The following is a 21,752-nucleotide window of genomic DNA, read 5'->3' as shown; positions in this document are numbered from 1 at the left end:
GACGCCAAAAGCACGAACCACGTCGACTTGGAGCATCACTGCCCCATTGTCGTTGCTTCTGGCCCGCAGCTGCCGAGAAGAAAACCGTATCCGAAATCTCGCATATTGCAACAATGCCTTGTGGTATCGGGGGGTCCAAAACTGTCCAACGCAAGCTTGTCTTGCTGTGAGTCTCCCCTTTTATGATGCCTCGGAACCGAGTTCAGCCCTCGTCGACGCCGGCTGCCATTCATGTGATCCGGAAATGGACTGACACTATTCCTTCATAGGGGCGACGGTGCGTGCGGCAAGACGTCGTTGCTAAACGTCTTTACACGAGGGTGAGTTTGATATACGATGGGCGCATCTCGAGTCCCGTCTTAACGAAGCACAGCTATTTCCCTACCGTTTACGAGCCGACAGTGTTTGAGAACTACGTCCATGGTGCGTTCCGCGTTGCAGTCCAAATATTGATGATGTGGAGGGTGTGGCTGATTCGCTCGTTGTACGTGCAGACATTTTTGTCGACAATGTTCACATCGAGTTGTCGCTATGGGATACTGCCGGGCAGGAAGAATTTGACAGGTTACGGAGTCTCTCATATGGTGAGCACTGCCCGCTCTTCTGCGGACTCAGCCTAGGGCAACGCCTGACAACTTGCAGACGACACCGACCTAATCATGCTCTGCTACTCGGTGGACAGCAAGGACTCACTCGAAAACGTTGAGAGCAAATGGGTAGGCGAGATTGCCGACAACTGCCCAGGTGTCAAGCTTGTTCTCGTGGCGCTCAAGTGCGACCTGCGGGAGGCGGCCGAGGAGGAAGACGGTGCCAACGAGGAGGCGAATCCCCGAGAGAAGAAGCCGATGATCAATTACGACCAAGGCCTCGAAGTGGCACGCCGAATTCACGCTCTCCGGTATCTCGAGTGCTCGGCAATGCGGAATAGGGGGGTCAACGAGGCCTTCACCGAAGCGGCCCGCGTGGCGCTGTCAGTAAAGAAGGAACGCGACGACTCCAAGTGCACCGTAATGTAGCTGGCGACTTTGATGAACTCGACAAAATCTTCGATGAGCGGGCTCGGCCAGCCGAGGAACTGCTCCCAGATGCAAGCCTGCCAGGGGAGCTGGACCGTGGCAACCAGATATGACCCATCTTCCAGGACGCCAATGTCTAACAATCAACACCGGGCACAGGCGCCACAATGGTTCTCCCATGGTAACATATTTCTCTCTGATATCACCTTTGCCGAAGTTACGATGCGATTCGCTTGCCGCGCTTTGGCGGTTTTTTCGATATGTATATATTCAAACCGATTTCTTATGCGACCACGCCCGGATATACTCGTCCTCGAATCAACGCTGGATGTGGCTCGGTCTTTGGCGCAGTTTCCCACAGTCCCAAACCGTGAATCGCCCCCGCGGATACCATCGCAGTACGATCTTCCCTCTGAGACTGAGGATTACCGGATTCGGGACAATGGCGGGTGGCCTCTCCTCCAAACCGGTGTTCGTGTTCTGGGCGGTGGGCAGGGTGCAACGTTGAGTGGTGCATTGGGGGTTCGCGTCTCAGCTTTTGAAAAATATCTTTAATTCCTTCGACTCCACCAGTGGTGGTGGCGTTTGTTGCTTATACATTATCCTCTTACTCCGAGTAGGAGCAGTCAAAGAATCAATCATCGAGGGAATCGATTCTAGAGGGCTTCTAAACCATGCACCGTTCCTCGGAGTCGTGGCAGTGGCAGCGGCTGAGAGTTTGCCTCTTGAACGCAATGCAGACAATAGGTCATCGTTTCAACTGTTGCGTTGACCGGGTAATCGGGAAGGAAGTGCATGTGATAAGCCATTCGCCGGCCATTCGTTCCGGAAGCCGCCATGAGCCGCCATGCTTAGGAGGGACGATCTCCGTCCCTGGTCCTCTTCCCCGCGGAGTCGAGGATCTCGGCGTGTCTGATCAGGGTAGCGGGGTGGCGATAACCCTGATAAGGCCGCCGTGGCCCCGTGAAATGGCGTCAACCCGCGCTAACTGTGCTGAGAAAGAATTTGGTGTAAGTCCTATGAGCTGGCTCTGACTGGCTGGAATCCGTTGTCGGAGATCGAAACTCTGACACCCAAGCTTTGATAAAGAGTTTGAAGATCCATCCCGCCGTCAAACATTCAGCAGCGGAGATGTGGATATTGTGGTCTCGAGCGACTGCTATCAAGGGGGTTTTTCGGGGGCGGTATATAGCTAATTCATTGCCTCCTTGAAGCTTGTTAAACCTCTCATCCATGTTTCCGCTACTATCGTCTCATCTCTCCTTTTTACCTCCAACCCCCGATGAGGTGACATCCACACAAACCTTGCCGTATTGTCTAACAGGCAAAACTCCCTCCCACACACAGAGAGAAAACAGAGGAGAGAGTTCGTGTGAGACAGACACAATGCCACCACCCTCAATACTCCACAAAAGCTCCCTCCTCACAGCCCAGCACAGCGCAGGGCATGTCCACCTCATCATCGGCGCGAATCCCCTCGCCGCAGCCCGCGCCGCCTCCTCCCTCGCGGCAGGTGCAAAACCAATCCTCATCGCGCCCGTCTCCTCCACGCCAGGATCAGATCCCCAGCTCCACTACAGCCTCACCGCCCTCATCGCCGCGGGCTCCCTAACACACCTCCCGCGCCTCTTCTCCCCGTCCGACCTCTTCAGCCTGGGCAGGGAGGAAGTCGACCACGTGGTCGACGCCGTGTTTATCACCTCGGCCTCGCCCCCGTCGCTATTCAGCGATGGGCAGGAGGAGTGGGCGGGAGGCGGGAGGGGTAGTAGTGCAGAGGAGGTTTCGAGGCTGTGCAGGCGGCATCGCATACCCGTCAACGTTGTCGACGCGCCCGAGCTGTGCTCGTTTAGTTTGCTGAGCGTGCACGTCGACGGGCCGCTGCAGATTGGCGTCACCACCAACGGGCGCGGGTGCAAGCTTGCTGGGAGGATCAGGAGGGAGGTGGCAGCGGGGCTGCCGCAGGGTTTGGGCGCTGCCGTGGAGAGGTTGGGCGAGATGAGGCGGAGGGTGTTGGCTGAGGCTGCTGAGGGGGCGAAGATTGGGGATGGGATGGTTCATCTTGCGGAAGGGGTGGACGACTCGGTGGATCAACCTGCGGGGTTGAATAAGTTGGTGCTGGAGGGGGATGCCGAGGCGGCCAAGACGAGGAGGATGAGGTGGCTTGCGCAGGTGTGCGAGTACTGGCCGTTGAAGAGGCTGGCCGAGATTGGGGAGGAGGACGTCGAGGGGATTTTAAGGTCGTACCCTGGAACGACGCCAACGTCGTCCCCCGGTGGTGGGTTCAGCAAGCCCTGTGGCGGCCAACGCGGTCGCGTCATTCTTGCCGGCAGCGGCCCGGGCCATCCAGACCTTCTCACCCGAGCCACCTACAAGGCAATTCAAACGGCAGATCTGATTCTTGCCGACAAGCTCGTCCCTGCTGGCGTGCTCGATCTAATCCCACGGCGCACCCCCGTGTCCATCGCCCGAAAGTTCCCCGGCAACGCCGACCGCGCCCAGGAAGAACTCCTCGAGCAGGCGCTGGACGGGGTGCGTGCCGGCAGGACCGTCCTCCGCCTCAAGCAGGGCGATCCATTCATCTACGGGCGCGGCGGGGAGGAGGTCGCTTTCTTCCGGCAGCACGGGCTGGGGGACCGCGTGGTCGTTCTGCCCGGTATCACCAGCAGCCTCAGCGCCCCGCTGTTTGCTGGTATCCCGCCCACGCAGAGGGATGTTGCGGACCAGGTGCTCGTTTGCACGGGCACAGGGAAGAAGGGCAAGGCGCCGCAGCCGCCCGAGTATGTGGGGAGCAGGACGGTGGTGTTCTTGATGGCCTTGCACCGGATTGAGGGCTTAGTGGCTGAGTTGACAGGTTACACCGAGGAGGAGCAACAACAACAACACCAAGACAATAGCCAAGAAGGGGAGATCCAAAAAGCTGAGCGGACACAAGGGACAAGGAGGACTCTCTGGCCGCTTAACACGCCATGTGCCGTCATCGAGCGGGCCAGTTGTCCTGATCAGCGGGTCATCAGGACCACGCTGAGGTTCGTGACGGAGGCCATCGAGCAGGAGGGGAGTCGCCCACCCGGATTGCTCGTCGTGGGGCGAGCGTGCGAGGCGCTGTATGCGCCGGAGAAGGGCCGCTCGTGGGTTGTGGAGGATGGATTCAAGGGGCTAGATCTGGATCTGGAGGGTGATTTCGCATCCGGCGGGTTTGGAATTGCAAGCATGGCGTAAACAGAGCGTACAAGACAAAGCAATGTTGCATAAATGTAAATACATTGCGATCACCTATTAAGTCGCACACACTTTCTTCTCGGACGTGGTCTTTTTGGGGGATCTGCAGAAGCAAGCTGTGTTGTGTTCAGGGGCAACTGGCCGTGTGCGACCGTCAAAACTTCCGCTCTTCCCGATCGAGCGCGCCCGAAGGAGAGTTGCCGTTTTTATCGAGGTCATAACGCTGGGCATCGTGCTCTTCGATCATGGCATCATTTGTGTTGGTGAATAGCCCCTCTAGGGACAACCAAACCAAACGCCCCAGAGTTACAAAATCGAAGTGAGCTTCACCTCATGTCGGAGCTGTATGAATATCCAGCAGATATCAAGAGTACTCCCTACGCTCTGTACTGCAGATCACAACCCAGTCAGAAATATGCACTAGCAAGAGAGAGATCTTCGACCAAAAGTGATGCAGCCAATCTACTGACTCTTAAGAAATACCGTATTCCCACCATGCGCTTGCCTTTGTTGTGTCCACCAGCATCAACGTCCACGCACCCAACAGCCCTCAAGTACCGCTGTCGATCTGGTCGACGACATTGAACCTGGACCACAGATCCCATGCGCCGCAGTTCTGCTTGACATCGCTGGGAATGTGCATAGCGTCCACCTGTTCGGGCTCGATAACCAGCGACGCGAGGAAGCCGCCCGAAGCGTGCCAGGCGATGTGGCAGTGGAAGGCCCAGATGCCTATTCGGGCTTGTAAGCCGGACTCAATCTTGGTTGAAGGGAACTGGGGGAAAAGAGTACCTGGAGCGCCGTCAAACTGAATCACGAGATGGCCGTTGCCACGGACGAGATGAACATCTCGCCGGTGCGGGTTGGACGGGCGCACGATGCTGCCGTCCCATATCCCGGGGCCTTCGTGGAGAATGTAGAAGTTGTGGCCGTGGAGATGCATTGGGTGCCTTTGCCGGTGTGAGCATATCCATTTCGCTAGATAGGCTTGGGGATGATCCGGGACTTACGAAGTAGGGCTTCTATTGTTGACGATGATGCGGACCGACGTGTTGCTGTAGTAGTTGACCACGTTCCACTGGGCCGGGAAGCTGAAATTGCCCTCGTTGGCAACCAGCAACACGGGTTCGTTGTAGTGGGTCCGCATGGAGACGCTGTTGAACTTCCACAGCGTCACGTCAGACGCGTTCTTGAATAGCTCAATATCCATGGTCTGTGTAAAGGAGGGCGCGGGCAGGGGGATCGGGTACAGCGGCTCGGTGACGCTGAGGTCGACGTTGGAGCAGGTGTTGGGATCCGGTATGTTCCAGGCCCCGCTGGACGGCATCGCATTCGTGTCGGCCTTGTCGTAGTAGACGGCGGCGATGGCGTTGGGCTGTCGCGCGGCCGAGCACGTGGTCAGATTGGATCGCATCCAGAAGGCCGACTCGGGCTTGCCGACGTTGGCTGTGACGAGCACATCGGTGCGCTGGCCAACACCCAGGGTGACAACCGACGTGTTGTACGGCTCTACCGGGACAAAGTCCTCGGCGATGACAGTAAGCGTGTGTTCGTCAATCGAGAAGCGCTGGATGCCGTCGCCCCCCGAGTTAATTAGACGCAAGCGATGCGTCTTGCCAGTCTTGAACCTGAACTTGGCGATGCCGGCATCGCTGACGCAGGGAGTCGTGTCTCCTGGAGCCACTGTGGAGCAGTCAAAGTGCATCTTGCCGTTGATCAAGTTGTTGTCAGAGAACACTCGAGGGCTGCCGTTTGGCGCAAGCATTTCTTTGACTATATCGAAATACTCCTTGTGGTACCAGTCTGCATGAAGCATGTCAACCTCGACCTGGCCGCGCCGGACTCCTAACGGCAACAGAGCTTACCGCTTAGCATGATAGGACCGAGGTCGATATCGTAATGTTCCTTCGTGGGCCCATAGACCACAATTGGGCCGACGACACCACCGGTGTATTGCGCCGAGTAGTGAGCATGATACCAGCTCGAACCGTACAGACTGGCAATGAACTCGTATCGGTAGCTCTTCCTGGGCGGGATGGGGCATTGGGAGATGCCCGGAGCGCCGTCCTCCCACGGCGTTTCATGCTGGAGAAAGCCATGCCAGTGGATGGCTGTGCCCTCTTCTGGGCCGGTGATGTTGTTGTGCACATCCACCACGATGGTGTCGCCCCAGTTTGCCTCTATCATGGGTCCAGGATAAGCCCCGTTGACGAGAAGAACGTCCCGCACATAGCCATCTGGGGCAATGTAGCCGCGGCTCACGGTGAACTGGTAGTGTCGAACCACTCCAGTCGTGGGGCAGTCGCGGTACGGGTTGTTTCCATAGTCGGTTCGGTCTCCCCATGTGTATTCATTCAGCAGCGGACCATCTGCTAAGAACGGGGGCAAGGTAGGGGCTAAGAGGGTCCCCAGAAGTGAAAGTCTGAAGTCACGTTAGAGCTGCTCCCTACACAATACATGATGCGGTCAGGATGAGGGACCTCACCCGTTTGTAGTGGTCTGGTTCAAAGCGGACACGGTTAATGCTTGGATGGTACTAAAGATGCTCTCGAGGAAGCCGCGCAACAAGGCGACGCCCATGATGGATGGCGAAGGAAACTGCCTGAGTATATGACTAGAACCCGAGTAGGAATGCAAACGAGGGAGTGACGAAGCGAATGCTACACCCGCTGCTCAAGACAGAGCGGATTAGCCCTGCGTGGTCCGGCGTGATACAGCGGCATATTTAATAGATATTGGATAGGAGTGGAAAGACCGGGAGCCCAAGTCCGCGCAGCGAGCACGCGTTCTCTTCATGGCCAGCCGGCCAGGTCCCTGCAAGTCGCATGTCGTGAAGCACAGGCTTCAGAGAGACGGCGGTCAATAGGGAAGCAGACACGGCTGCGTCAACCGTGATCGACTCCCGGTATTGCCATGTTGGAACAAGCCTCATCTAGCAACATCCTCCAGTCCGCGCACACCGATGGACGAACAAAAGAGCATCTAAGACAGCTCGGGATGTCGGTCCTGTACATGTCGGCCACAGTTCTCGCCCAGGCTTTCCGATCAAAAGTGCGCATCCGGGTGGAGCGCCGAGGTCCGTGGCCAGCTTAGAACGAATATCGTCGGAATCAGTGAGCTGGCTGCGGTGCTCAAGTTTAACACAGATTCTGTAAAATGAAGCGGATCCATCGCTGTGGTTCGCTATCTCTGCTGTGTCTGGAGCGGCTGAACCTGTGACGGCCTATAGCAGAGCCAGCTCGACCGCAAAATGGCGTTTAAAGAACCTGTGCTCCCTACGGCGATCGTTATCGAATATTGGCACCGGAAAACAAGTAAAGCAGGCGCCAAAGAGGTAAGACAGGGCGTTGTCGGGCAAGATTATTGCCGAACTGCGACCGGTCCCGGTGTCCAAAGACGTGGCGCATTTCCTGGTGGCGCATTTCCTGGGCTCCGACATTTCCAGATTTCTTAATCAGAGGGGAGGATGGCTTACTGCTTGCTGACTTGCGAAGTTGGAAGCAGCCTGCAAAGAGAGCAACCAAGTTGGGGAATCCAGGGGTTGACGACTGCTGTGGCAAGCCAATTCAGCTCGCCGGAATGCTGCATCACCAATCCTAAAAGGGAAGGAGTTCGCTGGCTGGCAGACAGATGAGAGCTTTTCTTGGGAACTCCAAGCTCAGCCAATCTGTACTTAAGACTCCGCCATAGCGTGCCGGGCATTCCCAGTTCTCTAGAGGATCCTGCACAAGCCTCTCGGACTACCTCGGGCATCGGCGGTGATATGCTGTGCGGTCCTTGGCTCGGGAGCAACATTTAGGAGACAGGGGCCATAAGCGAGACGCACTTGATATGCCGGCCATTAGCAATCTGCAAGGACCCGAGGTTGCCAGGGACTCCCTCAAATGCCGCCCAAACGCTCCCGCAGCATAGTCGTCTACGCGGTCGGGTTCTCGGTTGAGGTTCAGGTGGAAGCTGAGATTGGTTGTATATGTTGGGCGCGCCGCTGCCGACTTGTCCGGTCAATTTTCTTGGAACCTGAACTGGTCTCAGATGAGTCAGGAAAGGTCGTGACAGCAGCAATGTTTCCAGGTAACGCCGTAGGCTCAGCTGTTGGCCATGTCGCTAAGATTATCCGAGGACAAGGTTGTGCCACAGCACGTTCTAATTTACCAAGGATGCAGCTGCCATGTCCGTTCCGCTTCTTCGTATTTCTGCATGAATGGACGACATCGAGTCTTCCAAGAGTGGTGTTTCGGTGTCGTTGGACGCCATGGTAGGCCGTGAGCTGGCGGTGAGCAGGTCGTGGGTGATGCAGAAGCAATCCGGCTGGCATAGCAATGCCTGACACTGACCGCACACACTGTAAGCTGTATCATGATCAGTCCAGCCGGCGGAATAGGGAGGAAGGAAGATAGGGCTAAACGATGTATTAACACAGAATGAGTGTTTTCCTATTGCTCCTCCCAAACGCCATCCCATTCTGCCCAGGAGGCAAGTCGTATGTACAGCATATCAAATTACATGGTCTTCCGCTTACCGCTCATGGACTCGCAAGCAAAGATTGGGCGGCCGCACCGTCAGTTGTTGCGTCGGGTGGGCTGGTAGGGGCGGAAGGCCTGCGATGCCATGATGATGGGCCGTCTCTGGGCTCGCAAGTAGGCCTCTTGAACAATGGGCGAGGCGTCAGACCGGATGACGCTACCGATGGACATAAAAAACCTGTGGAAAAGCGTGTCAGTTATCGTCACGGCCACCATCTCCCATACACAGCTGAGGGAGAAACTCAGTCATACCCAAACGTTGCCCCGGATCCCAGCATGTACTGGCCTAATGTCCTCATTATTCCGTTCGGTCCGGCGCCGTATCTGAATATGTTGACAGTTCCTGGGTCCCGCGTTAGACCTGCTAAAGCTCCGCTATTGTTCGCTGTCTCCTGGGAGTGCCGTACCAAAGATGAAACCGATAATCGTGCCAACCGCTGTGTCCAGCAAATATCAGTGGTTTGATGGGCGATGGTGGGCAGGATTTACGCGGGAATGCACGTACTGCCGCCCATCAGGGCACCCATCTTGACTGTTGCCCATGTTAGCTTGCACAGCACTGCACATGATGCCGGGATCAATTTGGGAGAACAAGAGGGGAGCTGCGAGATGCATCCATACACTTGTCGAAGTTGGAAGGGCCAACAGCCCCAGGGTGGCTCGGCGGCGGTGGCATCGTTGTAGATAGGGGGTGCACGGAATCGAGGAAGTCGGGGGAGAAAGAGTTGACATCCGAGGTGTCGAGGAGATTCGGTGTCATGCGGCAACTTTCACTGCTGGAAGTTGCCGCAGGCAAAACAGGACCGGGACGCACGGACCACGAAGCTTGGAGCTGCGTCACCCGACTCTGTCCCAAACCCCGAGTTAGGGGCACATGACTCGAGACACACAAGACCTGCCCTCTCGAGCTGCCTCAAGGCTCAAGCTACAGCTTGAACACCATTCTACTGCCAATACCTTACTCTGTTAATTCCTTGTTCCTGTTGAAAGGGAAACCAGACTGTCCAGGAGGATTGAATTCTGAGACCTGATTCCAACCGTGCCACACTTCCTCGCTAGTACCTTACCTGGTGTGCCGATGTCGAACCGCAACCAACACGTGCTGCCGTCTTAAGTGTTTACCGAGTACCAGCGACTCGAGATGTTTGGAATTTCTTGTAGCCAGGCCCTTCATTCAACGTTAACAATTTTGTTGCTTTGAGAGACGCATAAAGGCACATCCAGCTGCTCTGCTTCTGCTGGGAGCAAGAATCACGTGACGAGCCCAGGGATCCGGAGACCTGCCATGCAGAACAAGGATGGATGGATTCGGATTGAGGGTGCTACATACATAGAAGCTGGAGATTTCAGATGAGATAATGTAGCCGCAGTGTTAAAGCAAATGCTGTTGGCTGTTGCTGTTGAAGCCGTGAATGAGCTTTGGCGGAGGGTTGCTGCGCAGTCAGGAGCTGAAGAAGCTAGCGCTGGAAGAGCAGGACGCTAACTAGGGTGACTCGAGCAAGGGGGCGGCGCGCAGGCCGCTTTCTGGCCCGCTCGCTAAGCGCCTCCACGGCGCCCCGGCCCAGGAAACGATCCAGCAAAATTCGTCAACCTCACTTTCTCCGTGTGCCGTCGCATTCTGTGACCGTGCTTGCACCGCCGAGCCGAAACAAATCCACTGCATCTCTCTGCTAGGTGCGTACTACGAGGTTTGCTCACTCCTTCTACTGCTTGCCTGCAATTCAAGACGATTTTTATGAGCCCGCGCCGGTCTCCGCAAGCGACAACCCCCGCCCTAGCTCTGCGGCGAGTTTGCGCCTCGACGTCAGTGTCAAAGTGGTAATCTTCTGTGACAACTCCACAGTCCACATAGGCGGCCGCGGCATTCCCTGCATGCTGAGTGTGGGCACTACTTCGAGAGGGCAATAAGCTTCCTCCTGCCCAGCTCCTTGCTGAACAGGATACACATGCAAACACGCCGGTTTCGCGAGCCGCAGGATTGACGTCGGTCTGCAGCAATATCCCTATCTCCCCTGGCCGCCTGCTGCATCGCCCATCTCCCGACGCGCCATTCCGATGACTGCCGTTGCGAACCCTCCCAACTTCGCGAATCTCAGCCGGCCGGGATGGATTACCGTTAACGGTGGGCAGCCGTCTAGCTCCATGAATTCGTCCGATGACGCCCGAGAAATCAATACGTTCATGCAGCGGAAGACCGTTCAAAGGACAAGTTCTTCGTCGTCAGTGTCCTCGACCTCGTCCAATTCATCGAACTCGACTGTCACATCCAATGCCAGTGCACAGCAAAACGGCATGCCAACCGTCGGTGACGCGAATGGGTGGTCGAATCCCGCGCCGCGCAAACGACCAGCCGCGAAAGCGCCATGGCCAAACGGGAAACCTGACGGAGGAGCCGAATTTTCAAGAGCGTCCGGCCGCCCACCCATTGCAAACGGCGTCAATGGCGCGTCGAGTCTTCATCAGCAGCAATCCCTGTTGGCGGCACAGAGCCAACTCGGGGCCCAAAACGGGCTCGGCCGTCCAGGCACGGACAGTATGGGTCCAAGTCGACACCCAGTGCTCTATCTACTGTCCTTGAATGGCAGCTTCGAGCGCAAGACCATCTCGGTTCCCTATTTCCCAGAAACGCTTCGAATTGGACGTCAGACCAACGCCAAAACCGTGCCGACGCCGGTCAACGGCTACTTCGACAGCAAGGTACTGTCGCGGCAGCACGCTGAAATATGGGCCGACGCCAACGGAAGGATATGGATTCGGGACGTCAAGTCGTCCAACGGAACGTTTGTGAACGGCACCCGACTGTCGCCGGAAAACCGGGAGTCTGAACCGCACGAATTACAGACACAAGACCACCTCGAACTTGGTATCGACATTGTCAGCGAAGACCAGAAGACGGTGGTGCATCACAAAGTGGCTGCAAAGGTCGAGCACGCCGGTTTCGTCACACCAACCAGCAACGTGTTGGACATGAATTTTGGGGACCTCGACCCGTTAAACAGTGCAATGATGCTTCCCGTAGGGGGGGCCTCGCCGTTCCGAGCACGAGCGGGCAGTCAGCCTGGAGTGGCGGCCAACAACCGAATGGCGCCGGGGAATATGGGAGCGCAGCCGAACACGCTGGCGCATCAAAGACAGTTCTGGCTAAACCCGATAACGACGGAGCATATCGTCAAGAAACTTCACGTATGTAGAACACCCCGTTGGCTGGCTTACAATTCTGACATGGTGGCGTCACAGGTTGAAATGCGCAATGCCCGACTGCAGAACCAAGATCTGGCTCGGACAAGCCAGTTCATCAACTCACTTTTGTCGAAGGAAGACATCAGAAACGCGGACAAACACGAAGTCCCCGAACCTCCCAAAGCACACTTGCCCAATGGAAACGTCTCGTTCCGCTCAGACGGCGGCAAGACGAGATTCTCTGAGCCGCCTGCGCCGCCGCCGTCCCAACCGCTTCCAGAGAAACCGGACTCGGCTCGGGCCTCGGACGCGCCCTCGTTGAAGAGGGCTACGACAGAGCGGCCGAGGCCCCCGGGCACGTCTCCTGTTCGCCAAGACAACAATCTCAACCAGATCCTCCTCCTTACAGAAGCACTCAACAATGCCAAGAAGGAGCTCGACACTCACTCGGCGAGAGTGCGGGATCTTGAGGAAATGCTGACCAAGGAGAGGGAGGCTCGGTTGTACGCTGAGGACATGATGCAGAAGATGGAGGAGAGTAGTCATGCCAAGACGAACGGCGCCGTGAAAGCGCCTTTAGTTAACGGCCACTCCGAGCTCGACAGGGCGTTTGATCTTCCCGTTGAACAGGCCCCTCTAGTTGATGAAGTCGACATGGCTCTGGCCATTTCCAAGGGGGAGAGTGCGTCCCCGCAACCGGACAAGGCCGAAATACTGGCCGCAACCTTCCAGGCGCAGATAGACTCGATGGCTGTGGAGATGAACAGCCTCAGGGAACAAGTCGAGGCCTTCAAGTTGCGGGCGGAGAAAGCTGAGGCCGAGCGGGACGCCGACCGCAAGACGCTTGCCGAGATGGTGATCCAGATACGGCAGCGCGATGAAGAGGACAAGAGGCGAGAGGCCGAGAGGAGAGCCAGATCGCCATCCAAGGGCAGGCGGCGCGCCACAAGCCAAGAGAAGGCCCTAGAGAATTCCGCTGCAGCAATGGACGACAGTGTCACTGAGCCACCAACTGCCAAGCTCGACGGACGGCCGGAAGAGGAGGTTTTGGACTCCAGGCCCAACCCTTCCCAGGCCAATACAATGGAACCAATGCCAATGGGGGGATCCCTGGCGATGCAGGGACAGCAACACGATGACACGCTAATACATACGTTGCCGTACGCCTCCATGATCGGGGTGGTTGTCTTTGGCATGGGGCTGATGGCCTACCTTAACGGCTGGCAGCCGCAGCCGAGACTGGATCGCTAAAACAGGAGCTGGTGCTGGAGCGGCGCCCACAGCGGTCATACAGCAAGGATGTCCAAAAAACTTGGACCCATCGCCAGCGTACTATTGCTGCATAGCATGGCATTAGCAAAGGCGCAAAACCGTGATGGTCGCGACGGCGATACTTTTGACACGATGACTACGAAGAAAGAAAGCAGCTTGCACAACAATCGACATAAGTAATACGACACTTAGTCCCGACGATGACCGAACATGGATTTCCTTCTCACGGTTACTGCCATTACAGACATCCCTTACTCGTTTTCCTTTGTCTCTTTCTCGGTTCCGGATGGTTCTTGACGTAATATTACAAGCAGAGGAAAAGAAAACATATCCAGGGTCCGATGTGTTGATGCTTTGGATGGCGGGGTCCCCAACAGGTTTGGCCTCTTTCCTTTCTGTTCTTTCCGGTCGCTCGTTCCAATCAGCGGAGCAAGCATGAAAGCAGGCAGTCGAAGGAGGCATTTATGGACGTACATTTTGAAGGTTCGAGTTCTTCGTTGTCATCCGTTGTGTGGTTCATTGGCGTTTCGTCAGGCTGGAGCAGTCCTGGGCAAGGAACTGGCGTTTTTCGTATTCTTGACTTTGAGACACTTGACAATTGAGTTGCTTGAGCTCTCAGCTTTTGATCCTCATCGTTCCAGACTTATCCTATCGACGTGCTGCAGGTTGTTTATCTTGTTTCTCAATGAACGTGGTGGACTCGCAAGAGCATGGACATGAAAGCGGATATCGATGAGTGAAGGAAACCTGGAAATGTAAGGGGTTTCATGAAAAGCTTGTCATCCATTGAGATTGAAGTGAACCAAGGCAGCTAACACCCTTGCCATCGAAGCTTCAAGCTCTCTATAGGTACCTCGTTGACTTGGAATGGGACAAGGGAAGACCTTCCAACGGCATCATCTCGAATGGAATAACTATGCCACTGTCACCACCCCCACTCTCTCGGCGGACTTGAGGGCACCTGGTAATGAATACCGCTCAAGAAGTCGTTGGACAAAGTACGTCAGCGGTCATCATCTCTCTTTGAAGCCCTACGACTGCAGAGTCCTTGCGAGATGACGATGTCTCCCGGGGCGGATCAGGATGGAAGTGGATTTTCCCTCGCTGATCTCGCAGGCCGTTGACTGGACAAGAGAAAGCTTCTAAGGATGCCGCATGTCTGAGTGCATGCACCGGTTATAGAAGGGCACAGGCATTTTACACTGAAATTTGCACCGTATGCAGCCTCACCAGAGGTGGTGACGCGATGTCTGCTAGTAATTACATCCACTTCTGAACCTAACGCACAAGACACGGAGCGTCAACATACTCGCACTCCTTGAGGCACATCGTAAGTCACCAAATCAGTACCAGCCTCCGTGGCCTATAAAGCCTGCGCTGCCCTCTTCCTTTCTCCCATCTGTTCCATCGCTCACATCCGGAAAGGCTCAGATCGAACGAAACGGGACTCGATAGTCGCTTTCAATTCAGCTTTGGACATTTCGTTCTCTGGACGACTTGACAGTACACCAATCACGCCGCCAGCATGAACGCCCACGCCCTCACGCTCGCGTCACCTGCCGCCAACCACCATATACTGGACGAGAAGCTCTCCGGCTCCATCGTCGCTGCCACGACGGCCACACCCCGCGGCCCGCCGGCTGCAAACCTCGGTGCCCTCTCGGCTCTCCCGGTGGAGCTGGTCCAACAAGTCCTCCTCGACATGGACTTGCGCTCGTTGGCGAACTTCCGGGCGATCAACCGCCGCGCCGCCCACATAGTCGACTCCTTGCCGGAGTACAAGGCCATCCTCCAGCACGCGCCCAACACCGTACGCGGCGCCGCAGCCATCCGTGCGGACGGCAACTTCACCTGCCGCACCCTGCACACCGCGCTGCGCACCCCAAAGTGCGAGAGCTGCGAGAGGAATGGCGAGTACCTGTACCTCGTCACCTGCCGCCGCCTCTGCACGGTGTGCCTCGACTACGACGAGGACAACCAGCCCGTGCCGCCGGCCGATGCGATGCAGTGGTACGGGCTCGACCGCGCCGCACTCGACGGCCTGCCGAGCATGCGCACCCTGCCCGGCGCGTACTCGCCCATGGCAAGCGGGATTGCCGGCGGGCTGACCCTGATCGACCACAACTCTGTCCAAGGCGCCGCCCGCGAGTTCCACGGGGCCCAGCACGAGCTAACTAAGTTCGTGTTCCAGCAGGCATTCGACTTCCGGAATGCACTCAATAAACTGCTGCAGCAACCAACCACGCAGCTGTATCCACCGTGGCACCAGCGCTATCCGTTGCGGTTTGTGGCCGTTGTTCGCGTTCCGTGGTTGAAAACCCTGCAGGAGGCGGTTTGGGGTGTTCACTAAGTTGGGTGCGAGGACAAGAGAATTGGACTTTCAATCGCAGGCGCATGGGGCAACGGCCGAGTTTTCTGCGGTATGTCTGGCCTGGCGCGGATGTATTGTAAACGAAGATCGCCTAAAGAAGGGCTAAGATGAAGCGTGGGGAGTTCACGGGATTAAGCTCGGTCCCGGTTGAAGCTGTGTCTTGTTGTGTATAGCCTGATTTATGAATGGCAGCTCAAGGAACTCGGTATTCAGGTTCAAAAATATAATCCAGACTATTTGATCAGTCTCATTCCTCATGTTGTCTGACTGTCCTAGTCGGGTCATCGCTTCACGGTACAGTACCTGCGGCTATCTGTCAGTAACCATGCCCCACTATCTTGTTTATCCCTCATCTGAACTATTAGGAAGCGACCAAACGTCCAGGCAAGCGATGATGCTCGGATTATTATTATGATCCTCCACCTCCATGACTGACCAGGTTCCAGCATTTTATCTCTTTCTGATAACAACGCTGGCCGTTTTTTGAGAACTGTGGTCTGTCTCATTGCGAAACTCGCAGAGTGTTGATTGTCTGGTGCATTGCTAGCGAGGACGATAGGTCACTCAAGATGCACAATGGCAACAGAGATATTTTGCAGCTGAGGAGGCCGATTTGAGTGCTCGTTGTACCCACCGTATTCCATGTGAGTGATGTGGGAATTTGATGTAGAATTTGTATGGCCGGACATATCAAGGTTCCTCCGGCTGGGTATCACCGGCTTTGGGTACCTCTGTATGGTTGATCTTATGTGTTGTCTGCTTGTGAGCCGGTGACCCGGACCGGTCCAGGGCGGAGGACAGATTCCGGTTCCGCAGTCAGAACCGTGCACCATTTTTTCTCGCACTGTGATTCACACTGGACCAACCATTACCAATATCAACCCACAATCAACATGGCAGCGCAAAACAACCGGAACATCTGTCGCTACGATCTATGCATGGCATCGTTTACTTCAAACGAGGAGCTGGTGTAAGATCAAATCCCCCAATGTTGCGACGATACACCGATCGGGCGGTCTCAGGTCATGCTGTGAAGCTTTGCCAAGCATTTCCACTAACATGAAGACCTGAATCTTTAGGAACCACATTGCTCTCAGCCACGCTGGCGACGATTTGGCCTGTCGTGACTGCGGGCTCAAGTGTATTAGCAAGGCAACCCTCGCTCGCCATCGCGGTACACACGGCGAAGGGGAGAGGCACGCTTGCTTCATCGAGGGGTGCAATGAGGAGTTCCCTCGCCGCGATAGTCTTGGCAACCACCTCTTGTCGAAGCATGAGGATTATCTAAAGGAAGCCGTGTCGCTCTACGGTGAGCCTAGGCGTAAAGTGGATTAAGTGACTCTCACATGCAAAGTCTAACTACCTTGTTGACATCCAACAGAAACCTACTGTCACATGCTCAATATTCAGGTGTCTGCCACCACGATCACCGACAACGGCGGGGGCAACAGCCAGAACAATGGCTGGTGAATCAATGTCTGGATTTCGCAGCAGATGGTCTGTTGCTTAGGTCGCAGGCGAGTTCTATGTCAGGAAGGGGGAGGCGGTCATGGGTCATAAGTCCATTCATTCACGCTGACCGGCTGTTTCGTACAAGACAGGCAATGAATTCTTGATGAAGCAGCAAGCCTGCGCTCGTGCTCTGACCCACGCAATCTTCTGTCAGTCTGATATGTGACTGCGAGTCTGGAGAACCAGCAGGTTGATACCCCATGGTAGAGTAATAAAAAGAAGCAAAGAAAGGAAGAAGGAGTCGTCTCGGACAGTGATGAATTGACGCCCCAGACAGTGACCCCACCCTAACGCATACGTATCCCTAACCCTTCTCAATTCCTGCCCCGCGCCCCGCACGCTGGCTACATCGCACTGCACGGCGCATCGCATGCCCATTCAAGTTGCTCAATTGAACTGCATCGCATCGCATCACTCAGAAAGTTCGTACGGATCCGTACAGTCAACGCAATTGAATGCGTTTGAACCATTTATGCGCATTTGATAGATTTCAGTGCAATGTGATGTAGTATAACTGAGCGGTACAATGCAGTCCACCCAAGCGATGCGATAGTTCAATTGAGCAATTCAATTGAGCAATGCGAAGCGATACGCTGTGCGCTGCTATTCGGGCGAAGTAATTGCTAGGGTTGAAATCAAGTGTATGGATGTACAATCCGTATATGGTGATGGTGGGGTCACTGTCTGGGGCTTTACTTCATCTTCATCACTGTCTTCAACAACTCAAGAAAATGGGGACCGTTAAGGGCAGTTTCAACGTGCAAAAGACCTATGGGCACTGTGCTCAGAATGTCCTGGCGCCTGTCTGAGTCGGGACCTGGGACTGCAATTGCCCAATTGGGATATCAACATTGAATGTCCATTTCGCGTGGTTATGCTTTGAACATCCAATTGACGCGCCAACACCTGCCAAACTTTACCACAAGCGGTACTCCGCTCGCTCCCAGGTAAATAGAACGAACAGATCCTGCGCGTGCGCAGGCCACAGACACCGACATCATGGACAATACGCTGCATGAGACAACTCTAGCGACCATCTCTCTACTCGAGGAGCGGCTACTGCGAATCGAGCATATCCTCTACGGCCCATCCACACCTCCCGCTCAACCCCCGCAAGAGCCAGCAACAAGCTCGCTGGCCGAGCTCGAACGGCGTTTTAATAAACTTGTCCGCCACTTCCGCGTCTACGCCGAGATTCTCAAGATCTGTATGCCGCCCGAATATCACCTATGCCACCCTCTTGCTGACGCCACTGCCTCCAGATAAATCCCACCCCTCCCTCTTTCAACCGCCCTCCCCCTCCAGCATCACTTCTCCTCCCGAACTCCCACCAACCCAGCTCTCCCCAGTGGCCGTGCGCGCGACAGTCCTTGCCTACGCGACGGCCTTCCCGAGCGTGGCATCCTCCCTCACGGCCGCGACATCCGACACTCCGATCCCCGACGCGAAACAGAGCGCCGCGCTGGCGGCGCTGGGCCCGCGCATGCGCGGCATTGAGGCGCTGCAGCTGGCCCAGACGGCCGAGATATCGGAGCTGAGGGCGCGGAGCGAGAGGGCGGTGCGGGCGTGGTACGAGGGCGGCGTGCTGCGGTACGGGGTCAAGCTCGCGGACGTGGAGGGCCGGCTGGAGAAGGTCGCGCGCGGCGTCAGGAGGGTGGAGAGGGCGCGGGCGGAGGCGGAGAAGGTTTGAGTGTCCGATGGGATGGTGGATTCTGGGATGCCTTTTCGACTTGAGGAAGGTGCGATGAAGACATGGCAGGATTACGATAACAGGGCAATCGATAAGCCGCATCGACGGATGGGGAATATAACAGGGCGTGGGCTGCGTATATAAAGCCCTGGACTTTCTTTGGAGGCTCGAGACGGGCTGGGCAAGGGAAGTCGAAGGACCAACATCCCGGGAGCAATCACCCTTTCCTTTCCTTGGTTTCTTCTTGGCCTCGGAATGGTATTTCGAGGTGGAAGCCTTCCGTTTGAAGGCGCGCGGCCTGAGACTGTCGGCCTGCAACTCAATCTTGCTGTTCAGGACGCTGAGGAGACATGATGGAGCCTAGCCGGAAGCAGTGCCATGGGACTCGTCGGTGTAAATATCCGAGCTGAAGATGAGATAGGATGGTACAAGCTGGCTAGACTGCCAATTGCTTGCGTCTACCCTCCACAAGCCGGAGCAATGCTAGATTCAACAGAGGGCCGTCTACGCCCGGCGTCCGGGGAGCGAGTGGCATTGTGGTGGCGGCCGCGTGATGTCTCGGGTCCAGCCGAGATGCACTGAGGTGGATAATTCCAGCCAACGCCAGCAGTGCATACAAGAGCTGATATAGAGCTGGCGGCAGATGGACATAAGTGGAGGACCTGGGTGTACTGCCATGCAAGTACCACACTGCTCGCTCGGCCGGCAACTGCATCTTCGTGTTTCAACTTGAAGACCAAGTTACCCCACGATCATCACGCTTGCCACAGATTCTGGGCTGTGGATATGGTTACAAAGAGCTTATTCAGACAATTGGGACAGCACATCGGTGTACTAATAGCCACGGGATGAATGGACCAGGGCACAATACTGGCAGCGTGCCTTCACCCGGGTGGAGTTGGAGAGATGGAGGTTGTCTCGAGAGTAGTGCTCGGGACTTGGATGACATGGGCATACCGTCTTTTATCACCAACTCAACAGCCACTAGCAGTGCGTCAATAGGCCGAAGGCACCCCCGATAAGCAGTAATTAATATCCTAACTTGGTGGTTCACCGCAGTAATTGAGAAGCGAGGTGTGGCGCAGGCAGCCACGTGGAAATTGCTGTGGCAGCCAATCTTTGGCTGTCGAGTTGAGTGAGAAAAGACGGTAACTATCCGTAGAACCGGGGTCAATGTCGTTCCTATCCGGCTTCCCGACTCAGGTCGTCTAAGCCACCGCTTGCTTGGATCCTTGGAACTGCCGGAGAATTGGATGAGGCAACGCTGGCATCAAAGACTGGCCCGTCGTCTTTGGATCATCGTGATCTGCCCACACGACTACGCACATGCAGGGAAGGCGCAGAGGACGCTGAAAAGTTCACTGCCGCCTTCCCTTGAGGAGGCCTAGACAGAACTCTCTGTTGAAACATAAAGGAGACCGCCTTTATCACCACACCCGCCTCCGTAACGTGCCATTGCAGCTGCTGAAGGCACCAAGACGGTTCGGTACAGGGCGAGCACGGATCCAAGAGCAGCTCCTTGATGAGCCCACGATGCCCGTGTTACCAGTCAAGACGCCCTCTTGAGGTAGTGTTTCGAGCCAACTGCAAGGCACAAAGTCCCCGCCCTTGGGTTGGTGGGCAGGGTGGGGTCTGTGAACTGTGAAACGCACGAAGCGGGGCTGGTGTTAGTGGCTGCCAAGACTAACGCAGGGGATTAGGCCCCACACGGAGACGGCGCAAGCTTAGCAACTATGAACGATTTGCCGGAGTGCTCGAGGTTGTTGCAGCGAACGGAACTCCGTGAGGGTCAACTCTCTCAGGTCCAATTCGTCAGGTTTGCAGCGCGAAAGAAAACGCTGCTTCCGAAGTGTCGTTTCGTGCGGCCGTGTCTCAAATTTTAGTCTGTGGAATCGAGTGCAGAGAAGCAAGCCGTGACACGGCCGTCCTGTCGTCCTTTCCGTAGGGTCCAGGTCTTGTGGGGCAAGATCCGGAAATCTCCCAGACCCTTCTGCGACAGTCAGCCCGGTACTCGATAGACTCATTGTCATTATCGAGTCTACTGTTCATCTGCATGCTGCGATAATCTTTGCTCGCCGAGGCAGTATGGTACTTGAGCTGTGCAGCCCGCCGCGACCGCCGCATTACGGCATGCAGTATCCAACCATGCCTCCCTCTTCAGGAAAGCGGATCTGCTGAGCTGGCAGGAAACACGATGCCTGGAGAGAATTCTTCAAGGCGACCTCCAACTGATGAGGAGTATGGGCGAACTAAAAAATGGCAAGGGAAACAGACGATGTCAAATGCTACGGGTGATGCAAGCTGGACTGGATGGCAAAGGACAGCAGGAGCGTCGAGCTCCACACGGTCTGCTCTTTCAGTGCCAACCCGCCGAAATGGAAGCCGGAGGTCCAGCCAAATGGATTCCTTGGCGGGAGGGCACGGCATCCATGGCGGGCCCCATCGTATCCGCGTTTTCCCCCTGGCCTTGTCCATTCGGGCCAGTCATGCCCTCCCGCCCTTCCCGCTTTCGCAGGGCCCAGTTGGCTCCATGGCTGTGCTGCCTCCCTTCCATCGCATCAACCCATTTTACCACCCGCATCTCCCTCCTTTCATGGGCTGGGGATCCTACCCGTTCACTTCATCTCGACGACGCATTCAGTTTCTCATATCTGGCTTTTTTTCCCCACCTGCGCCCGCCAGCCTCGAATTTCTCTCGAGAACGACGCTTTCACGCCGATTGATTGAAGCACGCTGGCGGGTACTGCGGTTGCGGCATTAGGACAAAAGGCGCTTTTTGGCCGGGTAGGGCTCATTACGGAATCGCGGGAATCGAGACTCGATCTGGCGCGACGAACCACAGCCGACGAGATTCCGAATCATTGTAGGGCAACAATCGTTGGAACACCTGCTTCACTACGTTCGCTTGACCACAGTTCTGCGAGACGAGACGAGCCGCTCTCCTTCTCCTGTCATTCACTTGCATCGTG

General features: G+C 56.0%; 9 protein-coding genes across 9 annotated transcripts; 7 read left to right on the top strand and 2 right to left on the bottom strand.

Annotated features, from left to right (window-relative positions):
• Window positions 1-113: 113 nt before the first annotated feature.
• On the top strand, window positions 114-1,016 carry N657DRAFT_570773 (uncharacterized protein; the record flags this gene model as incomplete). Its single annotated transcript, XM_062788764.1, has 5 exons — window positions 114-166; window positions 270-320; window positions 374-423; window positions 495-584; window positions 643-1,016. The coding sequence occupies 5 exons, from the start codon at window positions 114-116 to the stop codon at window positions 1,014-1,016; spliced, it is 618 nt and encodes a 205-aa protein (XP_062648974.1).
• Window positions 575-1,622, top strand: N657DRAFT_358669 (uncharacterized protein). Its single transcript, XM_062786960.1, has 2 exons — window positions 575-584; window positions 643-1,622. The coding sequence occupies exon 2, from the start codon at window positions 1,029-1,031 to the stop codon at window positions 1,569-1,571; it is 543 nt and encodes a 180-aa protein (XP_062648973.1). The 5' UTR covers window positions 575-584; window positions 643-1,028; the 3' UTR covers window positions 1,572-1,622.
• Window positions 1,623-2,402: 780 nt separating this feature from the next.
• N657DRAFT_569937 (uroporphyrin-III C-methyltransferase) lies at window positions 2,403-4,235 on the top strand (the record flags this gene model as incomplete). The annotated part of the gene is made up of 2 exons (XM_062788693.1): window positions 2,403-2,731; window positions 2,786-4,235. The coding sequence occupies 2 exons, from the start codon at window positions 2,403-2,405 to the stop codon at window positions 4,233-4,235; spliced, it is 1,779 nt and encodes a 592-aa protein (XP_062648972.1).
• Window positions 4,236-4,785: 550 nt separating this feature from the next.
• On the bottom strand, window positions 4,786-6,815 carry N657DRAFT_655273 (multicopper oxidase; the record flags this gene model as incomplete). The annotated part of the gene is made up of 5 exons (XM_062794587.1): window positions 4,786-4,967; window positions 5,028-5,185; window positions 5,246-6,038; window positions 6,101-6,657; window positions 6,721-6,815. 5 exons carry the CDS (start codon window positions 6,813-6,815, stop codon window positions 4,786-4,788), a joined length of 1,785 nt encoding a protein of 594 aa, XP_062648971.1.
• Window positions 6,816-8,794: 1,979 nt separating this feature from the next.
• N657DRAFT_679966 (uncharacterized protein) lies at window positions 8,795-9,434 on the bottom strand (the record flags this gene model as incomplete). Its single annotated transcript, XM_062796232.1, has 5 exons — window positions 8,795-8,936; window positions 9,011-9,101; window positions 9,166-9,195; window positions 9,264-9,290; window positions 9,380-9,434. 5 exons carry the CDS (start codon window positions 9,432-9,434, stop codon window positions 8,795-8,797), a joined length of 345 nt encoding a protein of 114 aa, XP_062648970.1.
• Window positions 9,435-10,813: 1,379 nt separating this feature from the next.
• On the top strand, window positions 10,814-13,189 carry N657DRAFT_570907 (uncharacterized protein; the record flags this gene model as incomplete). The annotated part of the gene is made up of 2 exons (XM_062788775.1): window positions 10,814-11,941; window positions 11,996-13,189. The coding sequence occupies 2 exons, from the start codon at window positions 10,814-10,816 to the stop codon at window positions 13,187-13,189; spliced, it is 2,322 nt and encodes a 773-aa protein (XP_062648969.1).
• A 1,443-nt stretch (window positions 13,190-14,632) lies between these two features.
• N657DRAFT_644034 (uncharacterized protein) lies at window positions 14,633-15,812 on the top strand. Its single transcript, XM_062792675.1, has one exon. It carries the CDS (start codon window positions 14,736-14,738, stop codon window positions 15,558-15,560), a length of 825 nt encoding a protein of 274 aa, XP_062648968.1. The 5' UTR covers window positions 14,633-14,735; the 3' UTR covers window positions 15,561-15,812.
• A 640-nt stretch (window positions 15,813-16,452) lies between these two features.
• N657DRAFT_670998 (uncharacterized protein) lies at window positions 16,453-17,306 on the top strand. The gene is made up of 3 exons (XM_062795575.1): window positions 16,453-16,551; window positions 16,661-16,890; window positions 16,963-17,306. The coding sequence occupies exons 1-3, from the start codon at window positions 16,475-16,477 to the stop codon at window positions 17,049-17,051; spliced, it is 396 nt and encodes a 131-aa protein (XP_062648967.1). The 5' UTR covers window positions 16,453-16,474; the 3' UTR covers window positions 17,052-17,306.
• A 786-nt stretch (window positions 17,307-18,092) lies between these two features.
• On the top strand, window positions 18,093-18,783 carry N657DRAFT_633081 (uncharacterized protein; the record flags this gene model as incomplete). The annotated part of the gene is made up of 2 exons (XM_062791189.1): window positions 18,093-18,300; window positions 18,356-18,783. 2 exons carry the CDS (start codon window positions 18,093-18,095, stop codon window positions 18,781-18,783), a joined length of 636 nt encoding a protein of 211 aa, XP_062648966.1.
• Between the last annotated feature and the right edge of the window lie 2,969 nt (window positions 18,784-21,752).

Source organism: Parathielavia appendiculata (assembly GCF_033297405.1).
Source record: "Parathielavia appendiculata strain CBS 731.68 unplaced genomic scaffold N657scaffold_4, whole genome shotgun sequence".
NCBI lineage: Eukaryota > Fungi > Ascomycota > Sordariomycetes > Sordariales > Chaetomiaceae > Parathielavia > Parathielavia appendiculata.
This window is presented reverse-complemented; position numbering and strand designations above follow the sequence as displayed.

Coding starts and splice junctions, on each gene's coding strand:
- N657DRAFT_358669 (XM_062786960.1), top strand. CDS start 1,029: ATGAACTCGACAAAATCTTCGATGAGCGGGCTCGGCCAGCCGAGGAAC.
- N657DRAFT_644034 (XM_062792675.1), top strand. CDS start 14,736: ATGAACGCCCACGCCCTCACGCTCGCGTCACCTGCCGCCAACCACCAT.
- N657DRAFT_670998 (XM_062795575.1), top strand. CDS start 16,475: ATGGCAGCGCAAAACAACCGGAACATCTGTCGCTACGATCTATGCATG. Junction 16,552..16,660: donor ACTTCAAACGAGGAGCTGGT/GTAAGATCAAAT, acceptor CTGAATCTTTAG/GAACCACATTGCTCTCAGCC. Junction 16,891..16,962: donor GGAAGCCGTGTCGCTCTACG/GTGAGCCTAGGC, acceptor GACATCCAACAG/AAACCTACTGTCACATGCTC.